General features: G+C 58.0%; 2 protein-coding genes across 3 annotated transcripts in view; one reads left to right on the top strand and one right to left on the bottom strand.

Annotated features, from left to right (window-relative positions):
• Positions 1 to 2,919, top strand: part of IAH1 (isoamyl acetate-hydrolyzing esterase 1 homolog (S. cerevisiae)) — an 11,089-nt gene extending 8,170 nt beyond the window's left edge. Inside the window, exons 4-6 of the mRNA XM_012727369.1 lie at positions 231 to 392; positions 1,875 to 1,996; positions 2,600 to 2,919. Coding sequence (XP_012582823.1) covers positions 231 to 392; positions 1,875 to 1,996; positions 2,600 to 2,782 — 467 coding nt within the window. The 3' untranslated portion in view covers positions 2,783 to 2,919. The remainder of the gene's footprint in view (positions 1 to 230; positions 393 to 1,874; positions 1,997 to 2,599) is intronic.
• A 71-nt stretch (positions 2,920 to 2,990) lies between these two features.
• ADAM17 (ADAM metallopeptidase domain 17) overlaps positions 2,991 to 12,790 on the bottom strand; it is a 36,520-nt gene continuing 26,720 nt past the window's right edge. For both annotated transcript variants that reach the window (XM_012727466.1, XM_012727467.1), the window contains 8 exons: positions 11,044 to 11,243; positions 10,320 to 10,423; positions 8,556 to 8,690; positions 7,311 to 7,441; positions 6,447 to 6,525; positions 5,872 to 5,960; positions 4,736 to 4,786; positions 2,991 to 4,319 (listed from right to left, as the gene is read on the bottom strand). In XM_012727466.1, the coding sequence (XP_012582920.1) occupies positions 3,969 to 4,319; positions 4,736 to 4,786; positions 5,872 to 5,960; positions 6,447 to 6,525; positions 7,311 to 7,441; positions 8,556 to 8,690; positions 10,320 to 10,423; positions 11,044 to 11,243 (1,140 nt within the window). In that variant the 3' untranslated portion in view covers positions 2,991 to 3,968. The remainder of the gene's footprint in view (positions 4,320 to 4,735; positions 4,787 to 5,871; positions 5,961 to 6,446; positions 6,526 to 7,310; positions 7,442 to 8,555; positions 8,691 to 10,319; positions 10,424 to 11,043; positions 11,244 to 12,790) is intronic.

Below are 12,790 nucleotides of genomic sequence, written 5' to 3'. Positions count from 1 at the left end.
CCCCACCCCCGGCGTGCAGTGGCTTCCGAGAGCTTCATAATGTGGTGCTTTAACCTGTTGAGCCACCAGGGAGAGCCCTGGCCAGGTCTGTTTTGTGGACTTCAGCTGCCCCCTCCCCGAGGGCACTGTGCTGAGACCCCGCAGGCGGAGTCAGTGCCTGCACAGCCAGGCTCTGTTGTTACTTCTGTCTCATCTGCAGTCACGCTGACCTGTCGTGTTCCCCCAAGCAGATGAGAACCCCAAGCAGCACGTGCCCCTGGACGAGTACATCGCGAACGTGAAGAGCATGGTGCAGTACCTCAAGGCCGTGGAGGTCCCTGAGAGCAGGATCATTCTCATCACACCGCCCCCACTCTGCGAGCCCGCCTGGGAGCAGCAGTGCCGCCAGCAGGGTGAGCCACGGCCCGCGCATGGGGGGGCTGGCCAGGGTGGACGCACCTGACCACCCAGCCCGCCGGCTCGGGGCCTCGTCGCCATGGGAGAGGGGCTCTCTGGGTGAGGCAGCCTCAGGCTTGGATTTCGCCAGACCCCAGGGTGACCTAAAGCCAAGGCTCCCAGCAAAGTTGGGGGCGGACACAGACATCCACCGTTGGGGCGTCTTCTGGCTTCACAGCCACGCGGCCCCTGCAGTCGCGCCTCCAGGCCCCACCTGTGTGGCCAGGAGAGGCGCTTTTTCCCGCTTCTGTGGCCACATCAGCTGCCTGTGATGGTTCCTCCCTGCGCCGGGCAGAGCGCGTTGTGTCTGGTGACTGTAGGGCTCTGCCCAGTCCCTGCCAGGTGCGCTTTGTCCCCAGAGATTGCACCTCTCGGCACCTTCCTGTGCTCGGCCTAGATTGGGCCAGATGCTCAAGGTGTAGAAATGACTAGAACCAGTTTCTGCCTGCCGGTGAGGGTGGCAGCGGGCTGCTAAAGCTCTGCTGAAAGCACCAAGCATGTCGAGGAGACGCATGGGGAGGCTCCCGGGGCTGCGAGGCCAGGAGGTGCTCCAGGGGCCGTGAAAGTGAGTGGCAGCTCGTGTTCTGCCTTGTGGGATTGCCTGAGGCAGGGAGCTGGGGGCCAGGGGGGTGGCATGGGAGAGCCCCCCACACCACACCTTGGCCCTGGTGTGTGAATCTGGCTGTGCTGGTCGGGGCCTCCCCGATGGCTGCTCCCAGCCCTCTTGTGGGGCATAAAACGGAGTCAACGCTAAGTGCTTGCAGCGTGGACCTGTGGCAGCCACTGCAGTGTGGCGTGAGGCCGCGTTCACAAGCTGCGGTTCTGGTCCATCAGTAGTCACTGGGCCTGCTGACAGGCACCAGAGATGTAGTGCGTACAAGCGGACGCTGTGTGGGCCAGGTGTACGCAGTCACAGCTGGCACCCCATGGCCCTGCACGCCCTCGGGCTCAGGACTCCTGGGGGCAGGGGGCTGTGGGAGATGTCTTGGAAGCTGCTTTAAGGTGGTAGAAACGCCAGGTTTGGGCTCCATCCCAGACCCGGAGTCAGAGCTTAGGGGATTCCAGATGTGCACCTGCATCCGGGGCCCTGGCCAGTAGTTGGGCGTGGCAGGCCAGGCCGCTGGAGGTGCCCGCTGCTGCCCCGACAGCCAGCTCTTGCCTCGCCTGCTCGCGGGCTCCATGCTGGGCAGGTAACTGGCAAGAGGCTGTTTCTTACCCAGCCCTTGCAGTGGTTCACTGGCCCAGAGTGAGCGAGCCTGTGTGTGGCGCAGCCCTAGGCTGACCCCGACGCGCCTCCCTGACCCTACAGAGGCCTGGTGCCCGGTGGTGGCCCCTACAAGGTCAGGGGAGGGGTGCAGGTGCTGGCTCACTGGAACCGAGACTGGCACTAGGGCCAGCCTGGGAGTGACCAGCTGCCAACTGATCTGTCCCCTCAACAGGCTGCAGGTTAAACCGCTTGAACTCAGTGGTGGGAGAATACGCCAGCGCCTGTGTCCAAGTCGCCCAAGACTGTGGGACAGACGCCCTTGACCTGTGGACCTTGATGCAGAGGGACGGTCAGGTAGGCGGCCCAGCGGCCTCCCCACAGGGTGGTGTGAACAAGACACACGTAAGTGGCCTTGCTGAAGGGCTCTACCCTGAGTAGGCACCAAACCGTCAGGACAGAGGAGCTGGGGTGGCTTCAGGCCTGTTCCTTAGCCCTGAGCAGGGCCCTAATGAGCATCGAATCCAGAGTGACACTTGAGCAGAAGGGGCTGCAGCCACACAACACCCAGGCCGGGGGGTGGGGGGGGGCGCACATGCGCAGGAGGGCTAAACTCGGTACCAGTGGGACAGGGAGGTGGCATCTAGTCTCACTGTTGTGTTCTGTCCCCCCACCAGTTTCCTCGCCCATGTGGGCTCCCAGGGGAAAGCAGATTCAGGAGCAGCTACGGCAGGAGGGAGGACTGGAGTCCCTGGCGTAGAAGGCAGAGGCCACAGGGCTTTCGGCTGTGGGGGAGCTCGCCTCCCGCTTCTCGGCTTTCCAGTGCCGTCTTCCTAGCAACACCTTGTCTGTCTGTCTGGGTGACACCTAGACGCGCTAACGCTGGCCCCAGCTGGCCTTTCCTCTCGCGGCTCTGTGACACAGGCGGGCGACGCTCACCTCTGCCTTCTCTCCCGACAGGATTTCTCCTCCTACCTGTCAGACGGACTGCATTTGTCGGCAAAGGGAAATGAGTTTCTGTTCTCTCATCTTTGGCCTCTCATAGAGAAGAAAGCCTCCTCCCTGCCTTTGCTGCTCCCTTACTGGCGAGATGTAGCGGAAGCAAAGCCGGAACTGAGCCTTCTGGGAGATGGTGACCACTAGTCGGGCCGTTCCTCAGGACAGCGCCAAGAGCCAGATAAGCTGCTAACGAATATTGTTTGTCACCCTGGGCCAAACCGCCACCATCACCCCCAGATGAATAAAAGCATTAGAACTCCTCAGGGGAGCTTGGTACCGTGGTTTGTTTTGACAGTAACATTTATTGATTGCTGTAGGTGTCATCGGTGCCACAGCTATAAAAAAATAACCCTGAGTGAGCAGCTTGTTAATTCTGCAAGTGGAAAAAAGGTAAAGGCAGTTTTGTTTAAAAAGTCACAATTTTATAAAAAAAGTGGCCTTACATTCACTGGGAATTGCTGCGCTCACACACGCCCCCTCACCACGTCAGGCCGCCCCCAGGTGAGCGCCAGCCGATACCGCGGGGTACAGGTTTCAAGTATTAGAAAAAACACGGCGTCACAGGTTTGGTTAGTTGCCCTCAGTTGACAGGTTTCCCAGTGAAGATCTTGGCTGATGAGCACATTGCAGTATGGGGGGGGGGGGGTCCACTTTTAGGGAAACCAGAACCCAGGCTGATGATTTTCACCTTCAGGCGCCCACAGCACGTAGCCAAGTAACATGAGGGGCCGGCTCGGGGTGCAGCCTGTCCCCAGCCCCGGGCCTTGTGGAGGGAAGGACCTCACAGCCCTTCAGCCGGTGTTGGGAAGGAGGCTGCTGTGGTCACACTGAAGTAGCACAGCTGCCGGTGCCCTGTGCTGCTCCTAGAAACATCCACCTTCTGGGGACAACTTGGTTCGTCCCCTTTGTCTTTACAAAGAAAAACTGCTGCGCTTGTTCTCAGACTTGGCTCATCCGTGGATCATTACAGTGAGTTAAAAAAGTCTCCCTAATGGGTGCTGTTATCAATATAAAAGGTTAATTTACAAAAATGTAAATATTTATGACCTAACCCAGCTGTATTTTCTGCTTTTGCACCACAGGTTGAAGGATATTTTTAACATTAAAAAAAAACTAAAACCTGAAAGCCTCAAAATAAGCTAGATCCGCCTTACCTCTTCCAGGGGAAACGGCCTACGCACGGTGGCGGCAGAGAGAACGTCCACGTGCGTGACCGGCAGCTGCTGCGAAGTCACTTCCTCCTGTCCCCCCAATCTCCACAAAATCAAGGCAGCGATTTTAGGTCAAATCTACAAAATGCCTTGGCACCAAGCCGGAGCAGGGGGCCCCGCTAGCACTCCGTTTCTTTGCTGTCTACGCGGTTCTGCCGCTGCAGCTTAAAGGAGGCGGCCTTGTCACTTCTGGTGACCGGACGGTCTGTGAGGTCCTCAAATGACTTAGCAGCTGTGCTGCTGTTGGGGAAGGGGTCCTTCTCGAAGCCGTCCTCGTCCACGTGCGAGTCCGTACTGGGGTCTTCCTGGATGGTATCCATTCGCTGGTGATCCAGCTTGGGAGCTGCGGGCGCCAGGGGCGCCACAGGGGTGGGCTGCAGGGGCTGTAGGCGGCCTGGAGTCTGGGGTGCAGGAAAGGGCTTGATGATCCGAACTGAAGCGGAATCCATGCTGCTGAGCATTTCCACGTTCTAGAAAGACAGGAGGGAGAGATGCATCACAGGCACTCCGCCCCAGCCTTACCCAACAGCCTCCTGCTGCCACGATCCCTCAGGCTTAGGCAGTCACAGGGGCAGGGGGGCGGCACCCACAATCTCAGAATCAGCACCCCTCGCTCTTGCCAGCTCCACGGGGCAGCCAAAGTGTGAACCTCGGCGCTGAACAGCTTTATCACCCCTGGCGATGCAGGGAGAGCCACGCCCTGACAGGTCACGGAGCCAAAGCAAAGGCCTTGCTTGCCGCTGTCACGGGAATTCACAGCAACACCCTACTCCACCTCCCTGCGGAACCGTCCCCCCTGCGCCCCGGGACACAGACGAACGGTGGGGTGGTGGAGGATGGGGCCAACTGCAGGCCACTGCTTGGCCATTTGCCACAGTGAACTTACACTGGGGTGGAAGAGAGACAGAGACTCGTACTGCTTGTCCAATTTCTTGTCCTAGAAAGGCAAGAACAGCAGAGATCACTTCTGCGCGCGAAGCCAGAGAGGTGCTTTCCTTACAGGTCAGTGACCGGAATGCTCCGCGGATACAGCGCAGCGGGTTCAACAGACAGGACTGCCCGTGCCAGGAGCCCCTGGCAGCCCCGCCCCCGCATGCAGGCCCTTCTTCCTGGAGTGCCCCACTGTGGGCAGAACAAAGGCATCTCCCCATGTGCAGGGCTCACATACGTGCCCAGGCCCTGGACATCGGGCACTGCTGCAGAAAGGCCAGAGGAGGAGCAGTGGGCACTCGCTTCCCAGGCCCCAGGTTCTACCCTCCTCCGCCCCCTGCAGGGGGGGCAGGACATGTGCATCAGGCAGGTGGTCACCCCTGAGAAGGGCCAGGCTTCTCGTCTAGCTGCCTGGAGCTGATTCTGTGGTCAGAAACAAGTCGCCTCCCTGTGCACCCATCAGTGGCTTTGCTCAGAGGATCAGGTTTTAAGGAGAAGTGGCCTGGGCACAATGCCACCCACCTGGCAAAGCTTCAACTACACCACATGGATCTATTTAAATAGCAGAGCTGCTCCCTAGAGAACTTCCTTCCCACGCCTACAAGTGCACCCCAGAAAGCTGGGCCAGTGCGTGCTCCATGTTGCCACTGCAGAACAAGCCCCTTTTCCCAGAGAAAGTGAAGTGAATGTGAGAAGCGTTGAAAATGGCCCCGAGCTCCTAAAATACTGGGAGACTGACCCCTACCCTGTGGCCCCGGAATCTAGATTGTGTGGGGGTGGCGCCTGGGAATGCTGGTGGTTCACGTTTGCACTATGACCGTGAAGTAGCCTAAGAACACTAGACGCTTCACTCCTGAACAGTCCTAGACAAATCCAGACCAACAGTCTGCTGGAAGCATGAACACTGCCGTGCACACAAAGGTGTAATTTTTTAAGACAATTAACTAAACTTTTGAAGATTTGTGTTGCTCTTGATAATACCAAACCTACTAGAACTCTCAGCTCAGACTGCTGTGAACAGACTTTATATCTTTTCTAAAGGTTACATGCTTGGAGTTGCTAAAAAGTGCAATAAAATATTTCACTACTTACCACACAGTGGACCAGAATGCTGAAAGGAATCCAAAATATCAAGGAGAAAACTAACACGGAGCCCACGATATTGTCTGCCAGAAACTTCCCTGTAAACAGTTTTTGAGAATTTTCAAAGTTAGAATCAAAGTATTGTCAAGCCCAAAGGCTGCGGGTTAGGTAACGCCAGTGACATGGAAACTGAGCCCACCTCTGCAACCACGCAAGACCCGCCACCTCCCAACAAGCACTTCCAGAAATAGCTCTGATGTAGGTGCGAGAGAGAGCACTCTTTTGACTCAATGCTGAATCCAGACTACATCCCGGCGTCTGTAAAACTCGAGGCCTGTCTTCACGTGACGGTCTTGCATCAACCAGGTCTCAGGCTGCTGCCGTGTTGGCTTCACATTCAGTAACGAAGGCGGCCAGTATTTTGACGAAGCGTTGACTGCCTGGACTGCTCTCGAACAAGCCCACTTTACTCTGGCCACAAACTTGCCCTAACAAAAGCGGGCTTTCATCCGTGTGCATCACAGCCTATCAGCACAGCCGCCCACGTAGCCACAGCACAGGACCTGCCCCTGGGGGTCACTGACCGAAAGTGTTGATGCTCAGCTGGTCGATGAAGTCCCAGAACCGCTCGATCACATCCTGTACTCGTTTCTCACATTTGCCCTGTGAACAGAGAGCACAGGTTACCCTGGCACTGAGTGGCATGTTTAGAAGCAACATGGTTCATTAAGAACCCACATCCAGGGACCCATCTGAACGCTGGGCAGCACGTGTAAATGAGGCCCACAAACGTAGAACGTCCTGTCACTGACCCTTGGCCCATCAGTCCATGAATTCAGACTCATGAGACTCCCTCAAGGAAAAACGGGGTGTTAACTACACTGATAACACAGGGTGGACTGCAAGGACCTGGCCGGCTGCCAGGAGAGGCCTCTGCACGCTCACATCCTCGCCATCACTCTGCATGAACAGGAGTCTCACTGCAGAGCAGGGGAGCCTGACAGGAGGGAAGAAGTCTTCTTCATACAGCATCGTTTCAAAACCAAAACCTGCAATTCTGTCATCTTTATTTATAATTAGCCTGGAAACCCAAATACGACCCACTGCCTCAAACTGACCATGTTATCAAAAAGTGCCCCCAGGTCCTGCCCAGCCTAGGGCTCAGGGGACCCTGCTGTTCCGGCCCAGCGGCGCGTGGCCACCAATCCTCAAGCTAAACAACTTCATGAGGAAGAGTGGACAGAACACAAAGAAGTGCTTGGCACTTCAGTGACAACACCTGTCGCAGTGCACACTGGGGGACAGGAGCGGGGATGGGGGTGCGCCTCAGTTTGTGGATCACTGAGGGGTCCTGGACAAACCGTCGGGTAAGGGGGACTATTGTGTTCACAGTAAACAACCTTCTGTCTGGGTGCTACAGGAACAGCTGCACATACATCAGTACTCACATTCATGTCACAGAATCCCACCGTGCAGGGCTTTCCTTTCCTCAAAAATAAGTGCTTCTGTTCAGCGTCGACATAAGGCACACACCGGCCAGAGGGGTCCCTGCAGCACACCTTGCATGAGTGGTCAGTTTCTGGAACAGATGTCAGTTTTCTTGGATGACTCCCCACATTCTCCAAAAGGAAGGAAACGAATTCCTATTTCAAAAGCTAATGCACCCGTATTTCACCCCCGCGGGAACAGCCGAGTTCACACTAGTTAAAGAGGCCACATGTGGGGCAAACTGACACAGGCACGTTCCCTTTAGAAGTTACGGCCTCTTCAAAGCCGAATCGTACTCTACTGCGGATCGCCCACGAAGGCGAGTGTCCTCTTTCATCCCAAGGACTAAATGTTCCCAGTGCATCCAGGCGGTCAAAGCCCCAGGCAGGGCCAAAGCAGACTGACAGCGGCCCTGGAGACGCAGATCAGAGTAGCCGCAGGTGGCGTGTGCGCCACAGCCTTGCTTCCTGGAGACGACCTCCCCCACATGTGGGCGACCAAGAAGCCAGGGTCACATGACCAGGCGGTCCGTCTGACGTGGGGAAGCCTGTGCCTACACTTAGGAGAAACTAAAAATGGAAAACAGACCCCTCTCCCTCCACAGCGCCAGCACCTCCAGGCATCCACGCAGCCTCTGGGGGCACCACGCCTCTGCCCCGGCTCACTGGGTGAGCTCCCTGGCATCTGCTCTGCTTTACTCACGTTGCCCCATAGAAGAGCCACTCGCCCCACTGGACAGTGACATTCCTATCGGTAGCTGTGACTTGTGGGTCTTATTCTGAGCCACCTCCAGCAGGCCTGGCCCCAAGGGCCCACTTCAGAGACCCCCAAAACGGTGTCCAAGAGGACAGCACAGTGCCGCCAGCAACAGGGCGTGGCGGAGAGCAGGTCCAACCTGGCTGCTCAGCAAGACTAACACTGTCGGTGAGTCAGATCCTGGGGCCCCTTGGCAGGCTGCCTTCCCGCAGGGGCCCGACTTCCAGGCCTGCGGAATGCAAAGAGCGCCCCCTGCACTGTGCCCAACACTGGAGGCGGAGCAGGGGGCCTCCACACCCTCTCAACGCCAACAAAAACCACTCCTTTCCACCCCGCCACACGGTCTGAGCACAAAAGGAAAACCAACAGGCCAGTGTTCACAGACAGGTGCAGGAGCAGAACCTGAATTCCGAGGGGTCCCGCACCCCCGCACACCGCCCCAGGCTCACCGTTACAGGCACAAGACTCCAGCTGCTGCTCCCGCTCACAGAAGGGAACGCACTTCCCGTCCTTGCACCTGCCCAGGTCCAGGCACACGGTGTCGTCCGCTGCGTCTCCAGGAGGGGGGCACTCGCTGCTGTTCCCTGGAAGCACACAGTCACCATGGGCCTGCAGCCACCTCGCTCCCTCCGAAGAAATGAGCGTCCTGCCTCCCAAGAGCAAAGGTGACCGAGGGAGGACAGCTCCGCCAGCAGCGGACACGGAGCATCTCCGAAGCTTCCGAATGTCCGCGCTCAGTCCCGCAGCGACCCAGTCACCGGCATTTCCCAGGGACCGTGGTTTCCCTGCGGGTGCAGGCGGACACGCTCACTGCATACCATCATCACAAGAGCCGGTGCACCCCAAGTGCCGCCCCACAGGCTACGGCCTGCGGGGGCCACAGAAGCAGCCTGGGCCCTCTCCTCGCTATACCACATCCCCAGAGCCGGCGGCCGCGACAGCCCCTCTCCACCCGCACGCACTGCCGTGCCCAGACTGCTCTCTCCTCCGCTTTCCTCAGGGCGGGAAGGGAAGCGGTCATGCACTCGCCTGTGGCTGCCTCTCAGACACCCTGAGCACTGCTCCCACCGAGCTCCCCCACTCCACTCCTGCCACTCACCCCCTCAGACACACCGTATTGTCCACTTCTGCGCGGCTATCTAGCCATTTCCTGCCCCCTCCCTGCCCGAGACTGCCACACTCTGTCCAGGGCCACCAGCGCAGGCGTTCCGCATGCACCTCCCAACTGCATCTACAACCTTAACAGAAAAGCAGCCGCAGCAGCAGGGCACTGGGGAGAGAGGAGTGAGTGACTCGTTCTGGAAACAGCGGTGCAGATCAAGTCAGCACAAGAAGGAACTAGGGGCCGACTGGATGGAGACGTGGCAAGTGCAGACTTGTGCTCGGCACGTCAGTGACAGCACCTTGTCACTCTGGGGACATGGGGGCGGGGGGACTGGCCTTCCCAGGGGCGTGTGGAGCCAAGCAAGAGACACAGGACATGAAGGAGCATGGAGGGTCACCATACCCCGTGACCTGCCCTATTTCAAACAAGAGCATCTCCCGAGAAGCACCTCACAGTACTGGACACCACGGTGGGCTCCCCTCTTCGAGAACAGTACCAGTGGGGGCGGCTGTGGAAGCAGCACAGCAAGCGTGGGGTGAGCTCTGCCTGAGACCAGTGTAATTCCACCGTGATGCCGGAACGGACCCCATGGTAATGCCTGCTGAATGTTTGCTGGAACACTCTTTTTAAGACTAAAATCAGAGTATCAGACACAGGAAAATTGAAGAGCCTCTGAGCCTCTTCTGAGGATGCTGGCGGGGTCCCCGCGTGCGGCTTGGGGAACGGGCACGTCAATCACCTGACTGAGCACGGGCCGACACCCTAGCAATGGACCAGACACCCGTCACAGAGCAGGCCGTCTGTTAAATCCCAGCAGTGAGCTTTTTCCCAAAAAGACCTGAGGTGGGATCTCTTGCCATATTCCACAGACACGCACGGACACTGCACTGTCCGGGGGCAGGTGTGGACAGGAAGGACGTGACACAGAGCCGAGGGGCGTGAAGGGAAAGACGTGGTTGAAAGGGAGAACAGGGCATGCCGGGTCCTGTGCAGACAAGGGCCACCGGTGCCCCACCCCTGGTCCTGTGTGCCCCTGCCAGGGCTGCCTTTGTCTTGGCCCTCGCGCCAGGAACTGGGCAGAGCTGCCCTAGAGAGCCAGTGGACGCACCTGTGCAGTAAGACACGCCTTTGCAGGTCGCGTTGATGGCCTCCTGGCACTTCTTCTGGGCGGTCTCAAACTGACAGTTCTTACAGCAAGGACTGTTCCTATCGCTGCAGAGGGGGAGACCGACGAGAGCCGCACATCAGACACGTCGTGCACCAGCCCGGAAGCCCGCAGGGGAGGCGTGGGCTGCCATGCAGAGGAGGCCCAGAGGGGTCTTTAAGCCTCTTGCTGTCCTAGGTTTGCATTAACTTAATAGTTAGCAATAAAACCCGTGGGCCTGCAAGGCCACCCGCCTCAGCGGGGAGGGCAGCGGGTAGCTGGCCCGCACAGCTTCACGGGCACGCAGAGTAGCCGCACTGCTGCGCTCACCTCGGCCTGGTCCGCTCACCTCCACCCGAGGCACAGGCCTCCCAGCATGAAGTGGAACACAGGCCGCTCTCACCACCCGCCCATAGCTAGCGCGTGTCACCCAGTCTGCGACAGCACACTCCTCTCGGACACACAGCGCTCGCCTGTGGCCGCTGAGACTCAGCCCACTGCCCCCATAACCTGCTGCCGTGAAGGGCCGCCGCGTCAGCATCTCTGCCAAACCCTGGACACCTGCTCCCTGAGAAAGTCTCTGAACCACGCTGGACTGGAGGTGGAGGGGCGGGATGTGGGAAAGGCGCCTCCCGGGAGCATTTCTCTGGCCCCACGGCCAAGGGGGTGCAAGCGCACCGCGGCTCACCTGCACTGCACACCAGGCTTCAGCGTACAGTCGCTGTTGCAGCAGGTGTCATTGTTCAGGTACATGATGCCCGGGTCACACTGCTCGCCGTCGTCCACGCGCGAGTTGCCACACACCCGGTTGCTGCGCTCCTGGAAGCACTCGTGGGCCTTGCTCTCGATGGTCTTGTAGATAGACTGCTTGCTGCAGTTGGAAAACATCTGAAGAGGAGAGCCGCAGGGGCCCAAAGTGAGAGGCTGAGCCCACCCCACGCAGCGCCAGCACACAGCTGCAGGGCCAGACAGTGCGTGCGCTGCCGGGCACCTGCAGGTGCACTTACGGGATGTTCTCTCCAGAGGGAGCGAGAGGTGGCTGCGCAATTCGTCACAGCAAAGTAGCTAGACCACCACAGGGTCTGAGACCCCAGCCTCCCCTGCTGGGCGCACAGTGGCTGTCCCATGCTCAGGCCGCCGCCACTGCATCCGGACAGACAGGCCCAGACCAGATGGAGGCCGGCAGACATGGGCCCTGTTCCAGCGCCTCCTGCCTTGGTTGTGTGAGCAAATGACCTACATTTCACGTTTTTAAGTGGCTGAGCCGGCAGGACAGGAGATGGTCTACTGAAGAATTCATCCCAAACGGCTACCTAAGCATTCCTCTAGGTACCTCAGTTTGGAACAGTCCCCGAGTTTTATAAGTCGCCCAGCATCTGAAAGGAAACCTGCGAATCAAAGAATCGGCCCCTTTATGTTTCGGGGCTTCTCTCGGGGCCCAACGATGGAATCCCTTTTCCAAGCCACCCGAGATTACCAAGGGCAGCTGGAACACAGGACAGAGCCAAAAAGAACAGGAGACCCCACTTTCATCGCCTCGCACCCAGAGGGCTGCGGTGGCCTTCTCTTTGGCACCGCCACCCCCCTCCTGCGGCGCACCACCTGAGAGACGGCAGTCCTGACTGCCACAGCGCTTCTCAGTGGCTCGTGTGCTGGCAGGGGCCTTCCCCGCCTCTGGGCTGAGGTACCGCCTTACTGGTCTTGGAGCTCTTTTTACCTAGCTAAGCTTTCATTAGAATTAAGGAATTCATTTAAAATGTTAATTAGAAGACGCCCAGTATCTTTTTTCAAAGGAAACCTATACGAGGGTAATGCAACCTACTGAAAATGGCACATCAAGACAGAGGAGGTGAAGGCAACTCTCTATGACACAGCGTGGCTCCAGGACAGGCTGGGCCACTGTTCTCATACGCAGGTGCCCCCAGCTGTGAAGCGCAGGCTCACTGGGGACGGTGTCTGGCTCTACACCACCCACGTGGAAGCCACCAGCACCGGCCACATGTGGCAACCAAAGTTTACGTTTACTAGTCCTTGCCTCATACTTTGTGACAGAAATGTTTAAACTTCTAGAAAGTCTGCAGAGCGGATGGTGAAAAGACAGAGGCTCCCCCTCGGCTCTGTGGCTCCCCATACCCTGACCACTCTCTGCTCCCACATGGTCTTACTGAGGCACATAAAATTTCCTCAAGCACTAGTTGGTGCCAGGCACCCCACTGCACAATGGACACGTAGGTGGACAGAAGGCCTGGGCCCTGGCCACAGGAGGCTGCTAGTTTGGAAAACTATGTATTTTGTTCTAGTTTATGAAAAACTGCAAATCATGAAGTCCTGGTGAGATAAAAAGAGTAACAACTGAAAATTTGTTCAGCAAGTGGTGCTGGGAAAACTGGGTAGCTACATGCAAAAAAATGAAACTAGATCATTGCCTCACTCCA

Source organism: Condylura cristata, unplaced genomic scaffold (assembly GCF_000260355.1).
Source record: "Condylura cristata isolate star-nosed mole 26May11 unplaced genomic scaffold, ConCri1.0 scaffold00020, whole genome shotgun sequence".
In the NCBI taxonomy this organism is placed as follows: domain Eukaryota; kingdom Metazoa; phylum Chordata; class Mammalia; order Eulipotyphla; family Talpidae; genus Condylura; species Condylura cristata.
Note: the sequence above shows the minus strand (reverse complement) of the source record. Positions and strands in the feature narration are given on the sequence as shown.